This window comes from Salmo trutta, chromosome 5 (assembly GCF_901001165.1).
Source record: "Salmo trutta chromosome 5, fSalTru1.1, whole genome shotgun sequence".
Lineage (NCBI taxonomy): Eukaryota > Metazoa > Chordata > Actinopteri > Salmoniformes > Salmonidae > Salmo > Salmo trutta.
Window position 1 is genome coordinate 40,637,443 of NC_042961.1, and position 21,951 is coordinate 40,659,393.

General features: G+C 42.1%; 1 protein-coding gene across 8 annotated transcripts in view; it reads left to right on the top strand.

Annotated features, from left to right (window-relative positions):
- nrxn2b (neurexin 2b) overlaps positions 1 to 21,951 on the top strand; it is a 943,005-nt gene that overhangs the window by 300,570 nt on the left and 620,484 nt on the right. For all 8 annotated transcript variants that reach the window (XM_029753594.1, XM_029753600.1, XM_029753598.1 and 5 more), the window contains exon 5: positions 13,345 to 13,362. In XM_029753594.1, the coding sequence (XP_029609454.1) occupies positions 13,345 to 13,362 (18 nt within the window). The remainder of the gene's footprint in view (positions 1 to 13,344; positions 13,363 to 21,951) is intronic.

Consider the following 21,951-nt stretch of genomic DNA (forward strand, 5'->3'; position numbering starts at 1 on the left):
TGAGGGGCCCCAGTGTTGAGGATCAGTGTGACAGATGTGTTATACTCTTACCACCTGGGGGCAGCCCGTCAGGAAGTCCAGGATCCAGTTGCAGAGGGAGGTGTTTTGTCCCAGGGTACATAGCTTAGTGATGAGCTTTGTGGACACTATGGTGTTGAACGCTGAGCTGTAGTCAATGAACAGCATTCTTACATAGGTGTTCCTTTTGTCCAGGTGGAAAAGGGCAGTGTGGAGTGAGATTGAGATTGCGTCACCTGTGAATCTGTTTGGGCGGTATGCAAATGGTGTGGGTCTAGGGTTTCCGTGATGATGGTGTGAGCCATGACCAGCCTTTCAAAGCACTTCCTGACTACCGACGTGAGTGCTACGAGGTAGTCATTTAGGCAGGTTACCTTCGTATTCTTGGCCACAGGGACTACGGTGGTCTGCTTGAAGCATGTAGGTATTACAGACTCAGTCAGGGAGAGGTTGAAAATGTCATTGAAGCCATTTGCCAGTTGGTATTCGCATGTTCTGAGTACACCCTGGTAATCCTTCTGACCCTGCGGTCTTGTGAATGTTGACCTGTTTAAATGTCTTGCTCACATCGGCTACGGAGAGCATGATCACACAGTTGTCCGGAACAGCTGGTGCTCTCATGAATGCTTCAGTGTTGCTTGCCTTGAAGCGAGCATGAAAGGCATTTAGCTTGTCTGGTAGGCTCGCATCACTGGGCAGCTTGTGTCTGGGTTTCCCTTTGTAGTCCATAATAGTTTGCAAGCCCTACCACATCCGACGAGCATCAGAGCTGTGGAGTAGTAGGATTCAATCTTAATCCTGTATTGACACTTTGCCAGTTTGATGGTTCATCAGAGGGCATAGCAGGATTTCTTGTAAGCGTGCAGATTAGTGTCCCGCTCCTTGAAAGCGGCAGCTCTAGCCTTTCGCTCTGTGCCGGTGTTACCTGTAAGCCATGACTTCCGGTTTGGATATGTCTGTATGGTCACTGTGGGGACAACATCGTCGATGCACTTATTGATGAAGCCGGTGACTGAGGTGGTATACTCCTCAATGCCATTGGATGAATCCCAGAACATCCAGTCTGTGCTAGCAAAACAGTCCTGTAGCAGAGCATCCACGTAATCTGACCACATTCGTATTGAGTGAGTCACTGGTACTTCCTGCTTTAGATTTTGCTTGTAAGTAGGAATCCGATTTGCCAAATGGAGGGCAAGGGAGAGCTTTATATGCGTCTCTGTGTGTGGAGTAAATGTGGTCTAGATTTTTTTTCCTCTGGTTGCACATTTGACATGCTGGAAGAAATGAGGTAAAACGGATTTAAGTTTACCTTCATTAATGTCCCCAGCCACTAGGAGTGCCGCTTCTGGATGAGTATTTTCTTGTTTGCTTATGGCCTTATACAACTTGTTTAGGTCTTACTGCCAGCATCAGTTTGTGGTGGTAAATAGATGGCTATGAATAATATTGATGAGAACTCTCTAGGTAGATAGTGTGGTCTACAACTTATCATGAGGTACTCCTGAGTGGCACAGCTGCCTAAGGCACTGCATCGGGAGTCCCATAGGGCGGCACACAATTGGCCCAGTGTCGTCCGGGTTAGGGTTTGGCCGAGGTAGGCCGTCATTGTAAATAAGAATTTGTTCTTAACTGACTTGCCTAGTTAAATAAATAAAAATAAAAGGCGAGCAATACCTCAAGACTTCTTTAATATTAGACTTTGCACACCAGCAGATATTAACAAATAGACACACACCCCCGCCCTCGTCTTACCAGCCATAACTGCACTGTCCTGCCAATGCACGGAAACCCAGCCAGCTCTATATTATCAGTGTCGTTGTTCAGCCACGATTTGGTGAAACATAAGATGTTAGTTTTTAATTTCACTTTGGTAGGATAGTCTCGACCGCAGATCATCAATATTGTTTTCCAGTGATTGCACGTTGGCCAGTAGAACTGATGGTACTGGCAATTTACTCACTTACCTCCGAATCCTCACAAGGCACAAGGGTGTGGCATCAAATATAACCGTTACATTATTCCATAGCCACTATATCAGTTTGGGGCTAGGGGGGAGGAAGGAGGCTGACTTTGATGTCGCCTCATTCTCTCAATATTTTTCCTCATTCCCAAAGCAAGATATGGATCGTGACATGCCTTTGAGGTGTGTTACTGTCAATCACTATTTCAGCTTCACCTAACTGAACAGCTGCTTTGTACTTAGTAGTTCACTAACTTAGGATGTGACGCGTGATCTTATCACGAAAGAGTCAGGGCAGATGGATCATAACTTTTCAAGGGTAAAAAGTCTGAAATGGTACCCTATTCACTATATCGTGTACTACTTCTGACCAGAACCCATAGGAAATAGGGTACAATGTTGGACGCAGCCAGACATTCTCCTAACCAGGAGCTAAAATAGTGTAAGAAAGTGTAAACAACGGTTCCAACAATTCCAGTAAATGCATCAGTACCTACGGTGGTGCTCTTATTGACAGTTCCAATCAAATACCTTCTCTCACACTCTTTCGACTTAAGCACCATCAAACATTACAACTCCCTCGGTCATTTCAAAGAAACAAAATAATTACGCCCCATCAATATTGTACACAGCTTGTCAATTGCAGAGTCCTAATACGAGTCTGAATCCCACCACTATTCTACATTAGCCCTCTCCCTCAGTCCATCAGTAAGCTAGAGCTAACCCAGAATGATCAGTAGCAGGATATGTCTGTCATGTCTCCCTGTGTTCGTCAAGCTTCATTAGTACAACACAAATTGAGGCAAAACTCCACAGAGAGAGAGAGAGTCCGACCTGAGAAAAAAGGCAACATCAAATTGACGGACAAGATGTTGCCCTTCCATTAGTATTCCCCATGCTCAGATATTGACTGACTCCCTTGGTCCTTCCCCTCCAGGCGAGTGTTGTAAGCGGTACCCAACAGTGATTGACCTGCTCCTCTCTCCAAATCGCGCTATAAGGGGAGAGCTTGGTTCATTAGTGAAGGATACATGATGTGTATTAGAGGATAATTGGACATTGTTCGCATGACTTTTTCATGTGTATTCCTCTCCCTCTGTGGGTGGTATGACTGGGGGTTTTGAAAAAGCTGTGTTTGGGTCTTCAATCATGGTCTAGAGTCATTAGAATCTAAAATCCTGTGTGGTGATCAAGGAAAGGGGTAAAAATGGGATTGAGATAAATTGACAGTCCAATTACTGGGGAAAAGACAACTATTTTGAGGATGAAATGTAGTGTTTAATAACTGCCCATAATTCAATTACTCATACGGTTTTCTATACCATGCATCTTTGTCCCTTAGATACCCAACTCAACCCTTCTTAGTTTCCTCCACAAAAACGCATATCACCCCACCACACGCATAGCAATCACACCCACAATTCCTCCTCGTCTCACATTCCCTTTCCCTCTCTCTCGACAGTGCTACTCCTATAGAGAATGATAGAGGCCTCTAGTGCCTAAAGGCTGTTTTAGCATGGGCAGCGCCATTGAGGGCTACCACCATTTTAATGTAGTCAACTGGGTTGGACTTCCAACTTCATTGGCTGATCTTCCTGGTGACCCTGTTGGAGTCAAGTCCAACCGGGACATCAGGAGGGATCAGCCAATCGTGAAGAAAAAGTACTACTTTAAAATTGAGATAGCCTTAATGGCGCTGCCCATGCTGTCACATATGCCATAATGGCACAGATGATGAGGCCTTTTTTCATCTCTATGGCTACTCCTCACAGGAGGCCATACCCCAGGTTAATTTCCTCCCTCCCTGAATTCCATTTAATAGACTATATTCAGAGTGAAGCAGTCATTCCCTGTTAGCGGTTAGCAGAGTGATGTACTGTACTCTATGTCCTGTGTTTTGTTAGCTCTGCCTGGGTCTAAGCGCTGCTTGGCTGCCTGCAGGGCCTATGGTCGTCAGTTCCTCAGCTATCAAAGAGACAGTTACCAAACAGAGCTGCAGAAGAACAGAGGGAGGGGACTGCTACAGAGAGACAGACTTACAAATGGAATGAGGGAAAAGAGTGATACAGATACAAAAACAGCAAGGAGAGAGATGAAGCAAGAGAAAGATAGAGCAACAGAAACAGACAGTCCCCTCCCCCTTATCTTCTCTAAATAGTCGAGATTTGGTCTTGCTTTCGACCCTGACCTTCAATATGTTTTGATTTGTTCAATATGACCATGATCATTTTTCCACCAGTTCTCCTCAATAACTCAAAACACCTCAAGTTCATTTAAATGCTTTTCACCTTGATGTACAATGTTTTGGCTGGAATTTGCTGGATTTGAATAATTAATCTCAGGTTGAGGCTCTCCAGGTTCATTGTTTGACATTCCTTTTAAATGAGTAGTTAACACGTTTCAATGTTTATCAGTGAAAAATAAAACATTTGCTCAGGCATATTTGGATTTGGCAAGTGAGTTTTACTAAGGTACGATATTCATAATTCATTCTGAATATAAACCTTCTGACTATGAAATTCAACTTGATACACACACTTTCTCTTACGTACACACACAATCGCACATCCACACACAAGACATTGTCAAGAACTATTTTTAACGGAGGTAGAGACATAACGCTGAAAAGTTATTTAGTGACCAAACGAGAGATTACACACAGATGAAATTACCTGACACATTGAATGACATGCACTTGTCTTTTTCCCACAGATAGATCCATGTTCCGTAGATCCATGTTCCACTTCTGCCGCTGCTGCGACAACCATCGCCGCATTAACAATTTGGTTATTGGCAGCCAATCTGATTAGAACATGACCCAGTGTCACACCTGTACTGGTTCCCTCTAAAGCCTGATTGACAGCTTCTCTTAGTGGATGTTTATTTCCTTCCTCTGAAGACTATGCTTTGCTGTGATTGTCTTTCATCCTTTACAACGGCTTTGAGAGGAAGCTGATGACATGCCAATCACACAATATCCCACAATGCATCAAACATCAAAGACATGTCTTTCTATGATATGACGCTAATGTATAACATTTAATGTGAACTGACAATCTCTCATCACTGGAAAAACCATGAGATTGTTCTCATTTTACTGTATGCACATACACTAGTGCTAAAGCCACTGTAGAGACCATGTAATGCAATCCTCCGTAAATTAATTAGTCAATAAACGTAGCCTGGACTTTGAAATACAGCTTCACGAACAGACAATTCAATTCAGCCATCTAAGTGACTCAAAATGATGGAATAAAGTAGAAATTAAATGGGTATAGCGTTTCATTAACAAACTAATTGAATGTCCTGTAATTGATTAAGGTTTATTGAATATAACACTTTGAGAGAGAAATTTCTAGGCATGTTGGGGATGGCTGGATTTATTTATCTTCTTCTGAAAACCAATCCTGTCACAACACGGGACGATGATTCTACAGTGAATAATGCTGTGGACTTCTCACTGTGGCAAACTATGTCCATTATTGGTAATCCATTTGACATTAAATAGCAGAGGATTCACAATTCAATTCCTTGTGCATATTTTATTATCCATTGAGGATGACTCCATGGCTAAACCTCCTTCCCATTCTCAATTGAAATGAGTTTTCATTGTAGAATCAAATGGTGGTGTTCTGTGCACGCACACAGATCAAGCTCAAGGTTTTCTCTGATGGAGTGCTGGGCCAGTGACTGAAAGGTTGCTTGTTCGAATTCCCGAGCCGACTAGATGAAAAATATGTTGACGTGCTCTTGAGCAAGGCGCTAAACCATAATTGTTCCTGTAAGTTGCTCTGGATAAGAGCATCTGCTAAATGACTACTGGATACTGCCCAACCCTAATGTGTCATTACTGAATCTAATTTGCGATATCTGTTGGGTTTGAAGGTCTTCTTTGTGTTGCATTTCGGGTAATACTGTATACCCCGGTATGGTACAGAAATGGTATGACGGTATGAAAAAACTGGATTCCGCCCAACCCTAATGTGTATTATCGTATTGTCAGCTGCTCTAACTCACACTTTTCCTACAGACCTTGAGAAAACAGATGACATTTCAATTTCTTTCTCTCTTATTCGGTGCCTATATTCTCTTTTTCGCTCTCTTTCGATTCCATGTCCACTTTCAATTTTGCAAGTCTGTGTATATGTAAAATATTGATATATATACCTAGGTGTCTGTCTGTCTGTCTGTCTGTCTGTCTGTCTGTCTGTCTGTCTGTCTGTCTGTCTGTCTGTCTGTCTGTCTGTCTGTCTGTCTGTCTGTCTGTCTGTCTGTCTGTCTGTCTGTCTGTCTGTCTGTCTGTCTGTACCTAGGTGTCCGTCTCTGTCTGTCTGCCTATCTGTGTATACCTAGGTGTGTGTGTGTATCTGTCTGTCTGTGTGTACCTAGGTGTGTGTCTGTCTATCTGTCTGTCCGTGTGTGTACCTAGGTGTCTGTGTCTGTCTGTCTGTGGGGACCTAGGTCTGTCTGTCTGTCTGTCTGTCTGTCTGTCTGTCTGTCTGTCTGTCTGTCTGTCTGTCTGTCTGTCTGTCTGTCTGTCTGTCTGTCTGTCTGTCTGTCTGTCTGTCTGTACCTAGGTGTCCGTCTCTGTCTGTCTGCCTATCTGTGTATACCTAGGTGTGTGTGTGTATCTGTCTGTCTGTGTGTACCTAGGTGTGTGTCTGTCTATCTGTCTGTCCGTGTGTGTACCTAGGTGTCTGTGTCTGTCTGTCTGTGGGGACCTAGGTCTGTCTGTCTGTCTGTCTGTCTGTCTGTCTGTCTGTCTGTCTGTCTGTCTGTCTGTCTGTCTGTCTGTCTGTCTGTCTGTCTGTCTGTCTGTCTGTCTGTCTGTGTTTATCTAGGTGTGTGTGCGTGTGTGTCTGTCTGTTTGTCTGTCTGTCTGTGTGTACCAAGGTGTGTGTGGCTGTGTTTGTTACCCCTGCATAAATAAGTGCACGTCTCTTTTCCCCACTGTGCTCTTCTATGTGCTTATCCCCACCCATTCATGCGTGTTTGTCTTGTTAGTTCCCAGCACTCCCTTTCCTCTCCTCTCCACTCATTTTTCCATGGCGAGAGAGCTTGACAGCTAAGCAGAGCTTAAAAATAGATGGAGCAAGAGCAAGGGATGAAAAGTAAATTGACAGGAGGCTGGGTCAGCTCTCCTCAGTGGAGAAACAGAGCCGGTGAAAGGAAGGGTCAGCGAGGGGATGAAAGTTCAACTCCACTCACTTTGCTTCAGATGGAACTGTTGTCTCACCACAGCTTACATACATTGTAGGGTGAAATTATGAAATGAAGGGTGTCAGCCTGGGGCGGAAACGCCGTGTGTGTGGTGGGGGGGATTGTGTGAGTGATTGCGGTTGGGCTCAGCAATGACTAGCTCTACTAGCTACAGTACTGCTACTGCTGCTACAGCTCACTAGGCTAACTCAATGTGTCTCGCCTGTGAGAAACTAGCCGATTCTTACTAGCTAACTGCTGGCTTAGCATAGCTAAGACGACCAGCTAAGAAGTTGCCCGTAGGCACTGTTCTAGGATCAGCTTGTCCTACCCAAATCTTAACACGAATCAAAAAATAATATTAAACTGAATTTAGACAAGGGTCAACTTCCCTCTCTTTCCCCAGTGTTAGCATCTGGCTGCTAAAGTTGCTAGCCACGGTTGTTTACTATGCTACTGATCAGTAGATTTTGTCGCCCCAGCGTTAGCCTCTAGTTGCTAAAGTCGTTAGCAGCGGTTGTTGCTAGTGATCCCTAGACTCTTATTTCTCAGTGTTAGCCTCTAGTCCCTGAAGTCGCCAACTGTGGTTATTTACTTCACCCGATTTACTGTCCCTTACCGAAAAAATAGGCTTCTGGCAAACGGTTGCAAACAGCAAATTTGTGGCAAGCTCATATTTTCACATGCTAATTACTTTTGTGGCAATCTGTTGCAGCAATCTGTTGCGGCAAATTTGCGGCGACTTGTGACCTTCTGAAATTATGGGAAACTTGTGGTGAGCATTTACTGTTCTCTGCAAAATTGCTGCAAAGTCATTAGTAATATGCAAATTAGATCAGTTTTTTTTGTTAAATTGTGTACACTCCGCGTGTTCGGCAGAAAGCGTATGTTTTTACAGTTTTTCAGGGATACAGTTTTTTCAACCTAACTTCCGTTTCCCTCGAAAAACGGATTGAGTCTTATCCACTTAAACCAAGTCAAATATAACTTTAAAGGAACTTTCTTCTCATAAATAAAATGAAACTAATGATACTAAATATACTAAACAACATGTATTCAGTGTCTGGACATTTATATTGGATTTATTTTTATCTATCTCACAATGAAAACATTGTGTCACAATATTAACCTTGAAATCCTCAGCATGCTAATGAAGATAAGAGCAAAGACTGAATATTTTCCAGATAAATTGTTTGTTTTTATGTAGCTACAACATTTATGTGAAAAAAATGAGACCCAGTGAAGGCTGGTAGGAGTAGTTACAGGAGGACAGGGTCATTGTAATGGCTGGCGTGGAATAAATGGAACGGAGTCAAACGCAGTTTCCATATGTTTGATACGTTCCTCCTATAGCTTCCCCCACCAGCCGCCACTGATGTGAACACTATAGGGATGTTAACCTTAGGATGTTTAAAAGGGGAAATGCAGAATTTACATGAGCCAAGCAATGATTTTTCAACCAATAGAAGTTTAAAAGAGAATGAACAATATTTTAAGTAATTAAAACAACAAAAACTAAATCAACTTCAGAACTATTGCCTTTTTGAGGAAACTTTGGAGATAGCGGCCATGTGGAAGTCCTATGTCAAAAGCTTGTTCAAACAATGTGTGGACTGAAACAATCCGAAAACATAAAACAAAAACAACATCAAGATCCTGAAAACAATTACTGAATTTAATTTTTATTTTGGCATCTTAAAAGGTAGACTCATCAGCTAATGTTTCAGCAGGTTTGCTGATGTCACTTGTTAAATCCACTTTAATCACTGTAGAAGGGGAGGAGACGGGTTAAACAATTCATTTTAAGCCTTGTGAGAATTGAGACATGATTCGTGTATGTGTGCCATTCAGATGGTGAATGGGTAAGACAAATATTTAAATGCCTTTGAACGGGGTATGGAAGTAGGTGCCAGGCGCACCGGTTTGTGTCGAGAACCGCAACGCTGCTGGGTTTTTCACGCTCAATAGTTTGCCGTGTGTCTCAAGAATGTTCCAAGACATCCAGCCAACTTCACACAACAGTGGGAAGCATTGGACTCAACATGGGCCAGCATCCCTGTGGAACACTTTCGACACCTTGTAGAGTCTATGCCCCAATCGAATTGAGGCTGAGGGGGATGCTATATAATCAAACAATGTAGCTAGCATAAACTGGGACTAAGGCCTACTAAATTTACCTTTAAATGTGTGGCCAACTGCACTTAGAGAGCCACTGTATACAGTATATGTTTTCCAGTCAAGCCTCAACACAACTGATTCAGACTAATTATGATCTTCAATCTAGACTGAGGACGTTATCATCAAGAGCAAGTTGTCTACTAGTTGTCTATTCATTTTTGACTCTGGTGTTTAAGGCTTGGGTGAAAGAAAAACAACATAAAATGAATTATTGTTAACTTGCATCTCAATAAATGTTGATCTTGTGCACACATATTTCTCTGTCCTCAGTTTGATTGAGGGCATCAATCTTTCTTTTTGCCTGGTAACTGATTGTTTCTAAAAAAGAAAAAAAAAGAAAGAAATAACTACATGAGCTCTCTAATAGTTTAAAGCAATGAAATATCTAATTGTGACAAAGAATGAATGAATGAATTGGCTACATTTTTGAGAATAATACATGCATTTGCTTACCTGATCAAGCTTGAAGACGATACACTTGTTTATCACTCAAAAAAAGTGTGATCAGTAAGTGCACCACACACATCTTTCCAGGGTGTTGATGCATCCTCTTCCAATGCAGCCTCTTCCAACAGCATGGGTATGGGAAGGGTATCCATGTGCAGAAGTGAAATTTTGCTTTGACGTCAAGTCACCTCATATTGTTGCTAACATTACCTTAGCTATTGTGCTAGCTAACATGCTACTGAACAGTGACGCTAGAATATTGACATTAAAAGACAGCAACGTCTTCACCTAAAAATATGTTTTTAAAATATTTAGCAAGTCATTAGTTAGTTAGCTAGCTATCAGATTAAATGTGAAAAAAATATGATAGTAAATGTTAGCAAGCTAGCTAAGCGCTAGCCACTAGCTAGCCATTCAGTGGCGCTGACAGGTTGAAACTGATATAGCAAAAAAAATTGTTTCACTCTATCCAATAAAACATGACATTGCTAACCAAGCATCAAATAGCTAACACATTTTAATGTTTAAATAATAAGTTAGACACTCACCGGACAACATTGGTAGGTAGCTAGATTGTTTGGTTTCCATTTGCAACTGGTTTTTCTTCTCCCCCTGACTAATTGTCAACGGTTACTGTCTTGTGTTCACCAAAAACAACTTCTGGCGAACTGTTTGCCACTAGTGGCAATAAATACTATTGTTGCCAAAGGTTTCCCACATACTCACCACTAGTGCAAACTTCTGGTTACAATTTGTGGCACACTATTTAGTTTGCAGCAAATTTGCCACAAACTTGCGGGAAGTTTGCAGCAAAAAAAAAAAAAAAACATATTGGTAAGGGGTACTGTTCACTAGTCTTAGCTTCCACCAGACTCTCTCTCCCTAGTGTTAGCCTCTAGCCACTAAAGTCGCTAATTCTGGTTATTTACTATTTGTATTTGTATGCTAGTGATCACTAGACTCTCTCTGTCCAGTATGAGCCTCTCTCCCCAGTGTTAGCCTCTAGCATCTAAAGTAGCTAGCAGTGGTTATTTACTGTGCTGCAGGGGTCATCGGAGACATTACGAGCTTTGCCCTGCTCCCAGCAGACCTCCTTGTGTGATACACGGCCAATAAAGTGCACAGTTAGCCCCGCACTATATCCCACTGTAGGCCTATAAAGATTGCAGCGGCTGCCATGTGGTGATATTGCGTGGGTGCCTTGCCGTGTGTGTATGTCTTTATGTGTTTGTTTTGTCTGGTATAGCCTGGGACTTTGAACAGGGGATAGAGGTGTGAGTGTATTTGATTTTCTCTAGCTCTATTACTATCGGTCTCTTTTCTTTATTTTTGTTAGTTAGTTTGTTCTTTCTTTCTTTGTACTATTTATTCTTTCTCTATAATGGTCTTTGACTTTCTCTCTCGCTCTCTCTACTCTCTCAATCCATATCTCCTTCTCTCCCCGAGTGTGTTTGCTTTCGTGTGTTCGGTACGTGTCTGTTCTGTGTGACAGAACATTTTGTTCTTGCTTTTCTATTACCATAACATACTGAAAACCACGCGGATGAGCAGCCTTCAGTGTCAATATCCCTGAACAAGACCTCAGAGACCAAGGCTATTGATGGATCACATTCTTTCCTGAGTCAGATCCGTTGAACACACTCAAGGCTCTTCATGGGCCCTGGACCCTATTCCAAGGACTAGCAAAAACACAGTAGGACCAAGAGCTTGGTTTTCGATCTGTTCTGGCCTGTTTGTGTGTGTATGTGTGTGTGTGTGTGAGCATCCATGCGTGAGGTTTGTAGATAGACCGAAAACCCTTAGAAAAAGCGCAAACCAGCCAGCTAGACAATATGGCTGCTCTTTCTTCATGGACACAGTGGACCTGGAGTATGTTATATACCCTTCTGCACACACACACAAACATACACAGGCACACACACTCACACACACTCACACACACTCACACACAAACCTACCAACCACTTAACACCTGCCAAATGGCAAAGAGCTGCTCCCATCCCCTGATTGTGAATTTGACTACGGCAGCAGATCAATATTTCTGATGAAGAGAGATTGAGACTGAGAAACAGCTGAGAGACTGAGAAACAGCTTCCATGTCCATGGCCATCAGACATTTAAATAGCCACCACTAGTCCGCCGCCACTCAGTAACCCGCCCTGAACTTTAATAACTGTTCTAGCCGGCTACCACCATGTACTCATCCAAACTTAGTCTTTGCCCTAGCGCTACACAGCTGAGTAAAATAATCAGCTTGATGATGAGTTGGCTATTTGAATCAGCTCTGTAGTGCCAAGTCAAACAACAAAACGTGCATCCTGGGGAGGCTTTAGTCATTGACACTGGTCACTTTAATAATGTTTACATACTGTTTCACCCACTTTATATGTATGTACTGTATTCTAGTCATGGCTCATCCTATGTATAAAAAATAAAAAAAAATTCTGGATTATGTTTGTATTGTTTTTTTTATTGCTAGGTATTACTGCACTAAAAATACAAGCATTTCACTGCACCTGCGATGAGATCTGCAGATCTGTGTATGCTACAGTAGCAATACACTTTTGAGTTGATCTTGATATTGAAAGTATCCATGTATTATTAAAACAATTTCTGTCTGTTTATTAGATGTAGAGCGAGTCCAGGGAGTGTACGGCTGGGCTGGGTTCCCATGTATTGAGCTGAGAGCCAAGAGGAGACGGTGGTACTAGCATCGCAGCCCCACAGATATTGATATTGAGCTGTCTGCATGGTTGAATAGTGATTCCTCCATCTCTTTCTCTCTCACTATCTCTTCTTATTTCCATCGCTCACTGGACTAGGTCTGCCAGTCTGCTCTAGTTCCGTCCACCAAACCCCAGATGAGCTCTCACAGAACCTGGAATAAACTTAATGCAGTCACTCCCTACTCTCGCTTTCTCCCTCTCGCTCTCCTCGCTTGGGCGGGCTCCAATATGATTTTGTTATGGCGTCCGGTATTTCAGGGTTGTCAACGTTTTATGCAATGTCATCGACAGATGAGGACATCGTGATTGGGAATAGTGGCCAGATTCGGAGTGTGACAGCCGGCCATAATTTACAAGCAATGGGAGGAGCAATAGTGGCAATAAATGCAAAGTAGCTTTCTCTCAGTATGGAATGACATCTAAAAACGCCCTCACGACTCTATTTAAAATGAGCGTGTGCGTCTTTCCGGATCCACAGAAAAAGTTTAAAGGTGCATTTGAAAATGAGAAGTTGAAAGATGATGACTTGTCTGTTCTTTATAAGGAAGACTATGACACTGAAACTGCCCCGAGCTCTTTACTCAGACACATGTCAACAGCTAGCAGGTTTATATTGTGTGTTCTGTGGATATAAGTGTGCCGATTGCTCTTATTAATTGCTGTCTTCACCTCTCTCTCTCCCTCTTTCAGTATGTCATCCATCTTTGTATTAGCGTCAGGTTAGGGATGAACAGGCTTGTTCCACTGAAATCTTGATTCGAGCTGTGAACTAAAATATATTTTCTCTCTCTCTTCTCTCTTTTGGTCTACCCACAGGTGACTCATCGCAGGGCGGTAAGTGGACTATCTATCTCTCTTCACCTTCTCTCTTGCTCGGTGCTTGACTTGGACTGAAATAGATGCCAGTACTCATTTTCGGGTGCAGGTACTGTTTATATTTAGGTGCAGGAGCTACACAATACTTTTGAGCTAATATTCTAGAAGAGGTGCGGGAGTTCAAGCAGTAGAAAAAAAGTGCTGGTATTCAGCTCCAGTGAGATCCTGCCCAAGTCAAGCACTGCTCTTTCTCTGACACATGCACTGATGTTTTATGTCTGTGGTGGAGTATCAGACAATGGTGCAAATATGAACAGTTTTATTTTCCCAAACTTAAAGTTGTTTACTAAGTAAGGGTAGTCAAAAACCATAGTGCATAAAAGAATACTTAAAAGTCTGTAAATTAATAAAAGTAAAACTGTTCTAATGCCTCAAACATAGATACGTGTTTAACTGAGGTCTACATTAGTGGCGGCTGGTGGAAAGAGTTATAGGAGGACAGGCTCATTGTAATGGTCCGGAATGGAAAAAAATGGAACAGAGTCAAACATGTGGTTTCCGTATATTTGATGCGTTCCGTTCCAGCCATTTCAACGAGCCCGTCCTCCTGTAGCTCCTCCCACCAGCCTCCTCTGGTCTACATAGCAGAACAGGCACAACTCGAAGGTTTAACTGAAGCCATGAGGTTAGTGCACATATTATAAAGGGAATGGCCAGTTCCAAATATCTGAGGTAAAGAGTCTACAGAGATACTGTACATAAAAACATTTTAAGCAGAAACATGATTATGCGTAAGTATTATCATTTAACATGATTCGTTTTAAATATATGCATTGTACATAGTATATTCTAGCATAAAATGTTAACTAGGGGAATACATTTCACCTCTGCTGGACAGAGGTGGTATGACCCAACACACCCCTCCAATTCAGGATAATAGGACATGCCAACTAGCAGCACACCCTTTAACACCTTCTAGAAGAGAGCTGGAAAATCAAAAAAAGGTTGAACATAGAAGAACAGTTTGTTAGATGAAGATACCGTTGCAAATATACATCTAAGAGCATGCACTAAACTAATAATTAATATATGCAATGATTCAATAAATGTGTGTCTTTTTGATATTTGAAATGGAAAACATGTTGGGTCATCACTTGATTGGACACTACATTTTTGGCACTTTAAATTGCAAAAGATAGGGATATTTACCTGTATGGCTACATGTGGCCGTCATACCCGCTTACACACAAACATACCAAAATAATAATAATCATAATCAACATTCCACTTGGGAATCCAAAATCCTAATGTGCCACTTCAAACCAGTCGGATTGAGATTGATTTGCCACTTGAACTTTTCTCACAGCGGTGAAAGACAACTTTAAGGGCAGTGCAATTACCATTAATTTGTGTTGTGAGGCTGCGGGATTTCTGCCTTGGTGACGGTGAGAGGAGCTCACTCGCCTCACATGGCAGCTCTCAGTGGATTGTGAGCAATCCCAAGAATTGTGAACTATATAGGTTTCAATCAATCATGGCTGGTTGGGGCACAGTAATTGACAACAATAACCGCTCAGGGCTAGTGATTGATAAGACTGAACTAGATTTATGATAATTCAATAATCAATATGGTGTTGCACAATTAACCAATAGCCTGACAAATTAACAACTTTTACAAATGAAGTACAAAGATAACTTTTGATTTTCTTTATTAACCTCTCTGGGGTATGTGGGACGCTATTCAAAACAACAAAAATCTCATAATTCAAATTTCCCAAACATACAACTATTATATCCCATTTTAAAGATACACTTCTCATTAATGCAACCACATTGTCCGATTTCAAAAAGGCTTTACAGCGAAAGCATAACATTAGATTATGTTAGGACAGCGCCGAGACAAGAAAAACCACACAGCCATTTTCCAAGCAAGGAGAGGCGTCACAAAAAAACAGAAATACAGCTAAAATGAATCACTAACCTTTGATGATCTTCATCAGATGGCACTCATAGGAGTTTATCGAGTTTTGCTCGATAAAGTTCATATTTATATCTAAAACCCCATTTTACATTGGCGTGTAATGTTCAGAAATGTTTTGCCTCCCAAAACTTCCGGTGAATGAGCACATCAATTTACAGAAATACTCATCGTTAACGTTAATAAAATATTCAACTGTTATTCAAAGAATTATAGATACACTTCTCCTTAATGCAACCGCTGTGTCAGATTTCAAAAAAGCTTTACGGCGAAAGCAATAATCTGAGTACAGCGATCAGATATCAAAACAAGCCATACAGATACCCGCCATTTTGGAGTCAACAGAAATGACAAAAATTACATTATAAATATTCACTTACCTTTGATGATCTTCATCGGAATGCACTCCCAGGGATCCCAGTTCCAGAATAAATGTTTGTTTTGTTCGATAAAGTTCATATTTATGTCCAAATACCTCCATTTTGTTCGCGCGTTAGGTTCACTATTCCAAATGCAAGGCACACACTTAATAAATAAGTCCAGACGAAAAGTCAAAAAAATTATACTACAGTTTGTAGAAACATGTCAAACGATGTATAGAATCAATCTTTAGGATGTTTTTATCATAAATCTTCCATAATATTCCAACCGGACGATTCCTTTGTCTTCAAAAATGAAAAGGAACACAGCTAACTCTCATGGGAGTGCGTGCCACTGAGCTCATGTCATTCTCTCAGTCATCTGACTCCATATGCTCTTATTCTCTCTCCATTCACAGTAGAAGCATGAAACAATGTTCTAAAGACTGTTGACATCTAGTGGAAGCCTTAGGAAGTGCAAAATGACCCCATTGAAACTGTATACACCAATACCTTGACTTTTTTGTCCTTAAGCCATTTTGCCACAACTTTGGAAGTATGCTTGGGTTCACTGTCCATTTGGAAGGCCCATTTGCGACCAAGCTTTAACTTCCTGACTGATGTCTTGAGATGTTGCTTCAATTTATCCACACAACTTTCCTACCTCATGATGCCATTTATTTTGTGAATTGCACCAGTCCCTCCTGCAGCAAAGCACCCCCACAACATGATACTGCCACCCCTGTGCTTCACGTTTGGGGGTGGTGTGCTTCAGGTTTCAGGCCTCCCCCTTTTTCCTCCAAACATAACGATGGTCATTATGGCCAAACAGTTCTATTTTCTTTTCATCAGACCAGAGGATATTTCTCCAAAATGTACGATCTTTGTCCCCATGTGCAGTTGCAAACCGCAGTTTTTCCGTGATTGTATTTTTAAATACTGCGACATGCCTAGCTGGGTCTCTCTGCTTTCACTGACAGTTGCAACTCAATAATCATCTATTTAGTATTTGCAGCGTGCGCTGCCCAAATTGCGGGCCCTTCTGACTGTAGGCTATGCGATTTTAAAATAACACACAATAACCCACATAGCCTATTTTGAATGATTTTATTTATTTCTTTATAGACAGGAGTAAGATAATTAGGCTATATAATTTTGGCAATTCAATTCAATTTACTTTAGGGAAAGCTTCCCCTTATCACACCCTGACCTTAGAGATGTTTATTTTCCTCTAGTTTGGTTAGGTCAGGGTGTGATGTGGGGTGGGCAATCTAGTTTTTCTATTTCTTTGTTTTGTCTGAGTGGTTTCCAATCAGAGGCAGCTGTCCATCGTTGTCTCTGATTGGGAACCATACTTAGGCAGCCCTTTTTCCCTCCTTGAGTTGTGGGATCTTGTTTTTGTGTAGCTGCCTTTGAGCAGGCCCAGAACGTCACGGTTTCATTGTTCTCCTGTTTTGTTGTTTTGGTGAGTTTCATTTTTATTAAAAAAGATGTGGAATTCCATGCACGCTGTGCCTTGGTTTATTTATGATTGGGAGTTTGAAGATAGCGATCGTGACACCCCTGGCCTTATTGGCACCGCCTATTCCTTTTAATGTGGCATAAACACAACCAGTCATGATGTTTTTATCTGATTGTCAAACTATCACTTAACAAAGGCGCTCCTGTAGGATACCCCCACACATTCGTCCACTCACAAAATAATTTCAGAATCAAAACCCCAACAGTGCGCTCACTGTTCATCACATTTTGATGAATGGAAAGAGATCTGTTACAAAAGACCTGCGTGTATTGAATGGCATTCTGTGATTTGTCATTAGGCCTACACTTGTAACCTGAATTGATTCATCCACTGTTTTCCACTCGCGCTTCGGTCTCGGCCACTCACCATCACCGCCTTGACAAAATGTAAGTTTTCTCCTCAAACCACAATGCAATTTTGGAGTGCATACCAACCGATTTCAAGTGAATTAGAAAATTGTTCATGGGGCTGACATGCAGTAATATTAAATAATTGTGTAATATCCTATAATTTTTTGGGCATGTTTTAATTGTGATAGGCTCACGTTTTACCGGTTGAGTTTACCCCCACTATTTATTTTGCCGGGACGCAGTAACAAACCGTACCGCCTTACTTTCACCACTGGAAACAGTACATCCTCCATATAATTCATCTCATAGGCCTAGTAGTACTGTAGAGCTCTTTTTACTTGAACACGATATAGCTGGGTTATCCCGTCCTGCCCCTAGAGGCCCACAGCCCTGCAGCGCCCCAACCCAACACACCCTACTTCAGCTTTAGGATCTTAGTGAAACATTGGTTTCCGGTGTGTTAGGCCAAAGCCAAAGTGACAACCAACAGTACAGCAGACCCCCAGGGCCAGGTCTGTCCAGCCCAGCAGGTAGGAATTGCCTAAATAGGTATCTCCCATGACGTGGGCATGTTTTCACAACAGACTCCTTTTGTCGTTCAGTATCCATATAAAGCTTCCATTCCAGACCTTATGTAAGTTGCACAGTATACCCTCAATCTTGTAATAAATCAAATCTAGTGATACATAACTTTACATTTATTTTATTCATTGTGGGAAGATAAACAACCTTCCAATTAATGGCAATTCATTACTTAGCCCACGTCGTGGGAGATACCTACTTAGATATCAAGATGACGCCGACAGAAAGGGACACCTCGCATCTAGTCCTTAGGAAACTATGCAGTATTTCGTTTTTTTCTGTATTTCTTACATAGTTATCCCAGAAAATCTTAAGTGTTATTACATACAGCCTGGAAGAACTATTGGATATCAGAGGGACGTCAACTTACCAGCACTACGACCAGGAATACGACTTTCCCGAAGCGGATCCTTTGTCCGAAACACCCAAGGCATTCGAACTGATTCCAGAGGGTGACCCAAAACAATGTCGCTGCAGAAGAGCGGCCTTCTGGTCAAACTTCGGAGGCATGCACACCACACACCGCTTCTGAGTATTTTATTCGCTAATGTCCAGTCTCTAGTTAACCTCTCTGGCGCATGTGGGACGAATTCGTCCCACCTACGTAACAGCCACCTGAATTCAGTGGCGCGATTTTTGAATCGTTTGAAATACTATTACTTCAATTTCTCAAACATATGACTATTTTACAGCTATTTAAAGACAAGACTCTCCTTAATCTAACCACACTGTCCGATTTCAAAAAGGCTTTACAACGAAAGCAAAACATTAGATTATGTCAGGAGAGTGCCCAGCCAGAAATAATCAGACACCCATTTTTCAACCTAGCATATAATGTCACATAAATCCAAACCACAGCTAAATGCAGCACTAACCTTTTATGATCTTCATCAGATGACACACCTAGGACATTATGTTATACAATACATGCATGTCTGTTCAATCAAGTTCATATTTATATCAAAAAACAGCTTTTTACATTAGCATGTGACGTTCAGAAAAAGCATACCCCCCGCAAACTTCCGGGGAATTTACTAACAGTTTGCTAAATTACTCACGATAAACGTTCACAAAAAGCATAACAATTATTTTAAGAATTATAGATACATTACTCCTCTATGCACTCGATATGTCCGATTTTAAAATAGCTTTTCGGATGAAGCACATTTTGCAATATTCTAAGTACATAGCCCAGCCATCACGGGCTAGCTATTTAGACACCCACCCAGTTCAGCCTTCACCAAAATCACATTTACTATAAGAAAAATGTAATTACCTTTCCTGTTCTTCGTCAGAATACACTCCCAGGACTTCTACTTCAATAACAAATGCAGGTTTGGTCCCAAATAATCCATCGTTATATCCAAACAGCGACATTTTGTTCGTGAGTTCTAGACACTATCAGAATGCTACATCACGGTCGCGCGCATGGCGCATGGCGTGACAAAAAATGTCTAAATATTCCATTACCGTACTTCGAAGCATGTCAACCGCTGTTTAAAACCAATTTTTATGCCATTTATCTCGTAGAAAAGCGATAATATTCCGACCGGGAATCTGCAATGAGCCTAAACAGCCGAATGAAATTTCTCCACGGGGGCGAATCGTGCACGCGCCTCATTCAATGGTCCTCTGATCGGCCACTTACCAAAGGCGATAATCTGTTTCAGCCAGAGGCCGCCTCGTCATCCTTCAGGTTTTTCCCGGGTTCTGAGAGCCTATTGGAGCCCTAGGAATTGTCACGTTACAGCTAAGATCCTTACTTTTCAATAAACAGATGCAAGACGCACGACTCCTTGTCAGACAGGCCACTTCCTGCATGAAACCTTGTCAGGTTTTTGCCTGCCATAGGAGTTCTGTTATACTCACAGACACCATTCAAACAGTTTTAGAAACTATAGGGTGTTTACTATCCAAACCTGAACAATAATATGCATATTCTAGCTTCTGAGTTGGTGTAGGAGGCAGTTAAAAATGGGCACATATTTTTTCCAAAATTCTCAATACTGCCCCCTAGCCCAAACAGGTTAACAAGGTAGACGAAATTAGAGCTAGGTTTGCTTTCCAGAGAGACATCAGAGATTGTAATATACTCTGTTTCACGGAAACATGGCTCTCTGGGGACATGCTGTCAGAGTCAGTACAGCCACCGGGATTCTTTGTGCATTGCGCCGACAGGAATAAACATCTCTCCGGGAAGGAGGAGGACGGGGGTGTATGTTTAATGATTCATGGTGTAATTGTACCACCATACAGCAACTCAAGTCCTTCTGTTCACCTGACCTAGAATTCCTCACAATCAAATGTCGTTGTATTATCTCCCAAGATATATATATATATATATATATATATATATATATTATATATCCCAAATTTGAGGACAAGGCTACCTAAATTCTGTTCAGCATATTGATTGTAGTACCCGGGCTGGCAAAACACTGGATCACAGCTACTCTAAATTCTGTGATGCATACAAGGCCCTCCCTCACCCTCCGTTCGGGAAATCTGACCACAACTCCATTTTGCTTCTCCCCTCCTATAGTCAGAAACTCAAACAGGATGTACCCGGGACAAGGACCATTCAAAGCTGGTCTGACCAATCAGAATCCACGCATCAAGATTGTTTTGATCACACGGACTGGGAGATGTTCCCGGTAGCCTCAGAGAATAATATATGCTGATTCGGTGAGTGAGTTTATAAGCAAGTGCATAGGAGATGTTGTACCCACTGTGACTATTAAAACCTACCCTAACCAGAAACTGTGGATAGATGGTGGCATTCGCGCAAAACTGAACGCCTGAACCACTGCATTTAACCATGGAAAGATGACTGGGAATATGGCCGAATATAAACAGTGTAGTTATTCCCTCCGCAAGGCTATCAAACAAGCTAAATGTCAGTATAGGGACAAAGTGGAGTCGCAATTCCAAGGCTCAGACATGAGACGCATGTGGCAGGGTCTACAGGCAATCACGGACTACACAAAGAAAATCAGTCACGTCACGGACACCGATGTCTTGCTTCCAGACAAACTAAACAGCTTCTTTGCCAGCTTTGAGGACAATACAGTACCACCGACGCGGCCCTCTACCAAGGACTGTGGGCTCTCCTTCTCCATGGCCGACATGAGTAAGACATTTAAATGTGTTAACCCTCGCAAGGCTGCCGGCCCAGATGGCATCCCGAGTCAAGTCCTCAGAGCATGCGCAGACCAGCTGGCTGGTGTGTTTACAGACGTATTCAATCTCTCCCTATCCCATTCTGCTGTCCCTACATGCTTCAAGATGACCACCATTGTTCCTGTACCCAAGAAGGCAAAGGTAACTGAACTGGTCCAAGCACACCAAGACAGTCTTGAAGAGGGTACGACAAAACCTATTCCCCTCAGGAGACTTAAAATATTTGGCATGGGTCCTCAGATCCTCAAAAGGTTTTACAGCTGCACCATCGAGAGCATCCTGATGGGTTGCATCACTGCCTAGTATGGCAACTGCTCAGCCTCCGACCGCAATGACTATCACCGCATAGCACTCGCTTCTGTCATCATGAAGAGCTTTGAGAGACTAGTCAAGGATCATATTACCTCCACCTTACCTGTCACCCTAAACCCACTGCAATTTGCATACCGCCCCAATAGGTCCACAGACGATGCAGTCGTCATCACACTGCACACTGCCCTATCCCATCTGGACAAGACAAATGTCTATGTAAGAATGCTGTTCATTGACTACAGCTCAGTATTAACACCATAGTACCCTCCAAGCTTATCTTTAAGCTTGAGGCCCTGGGTCTCAACCCCGCCCTGTGCGATTGGG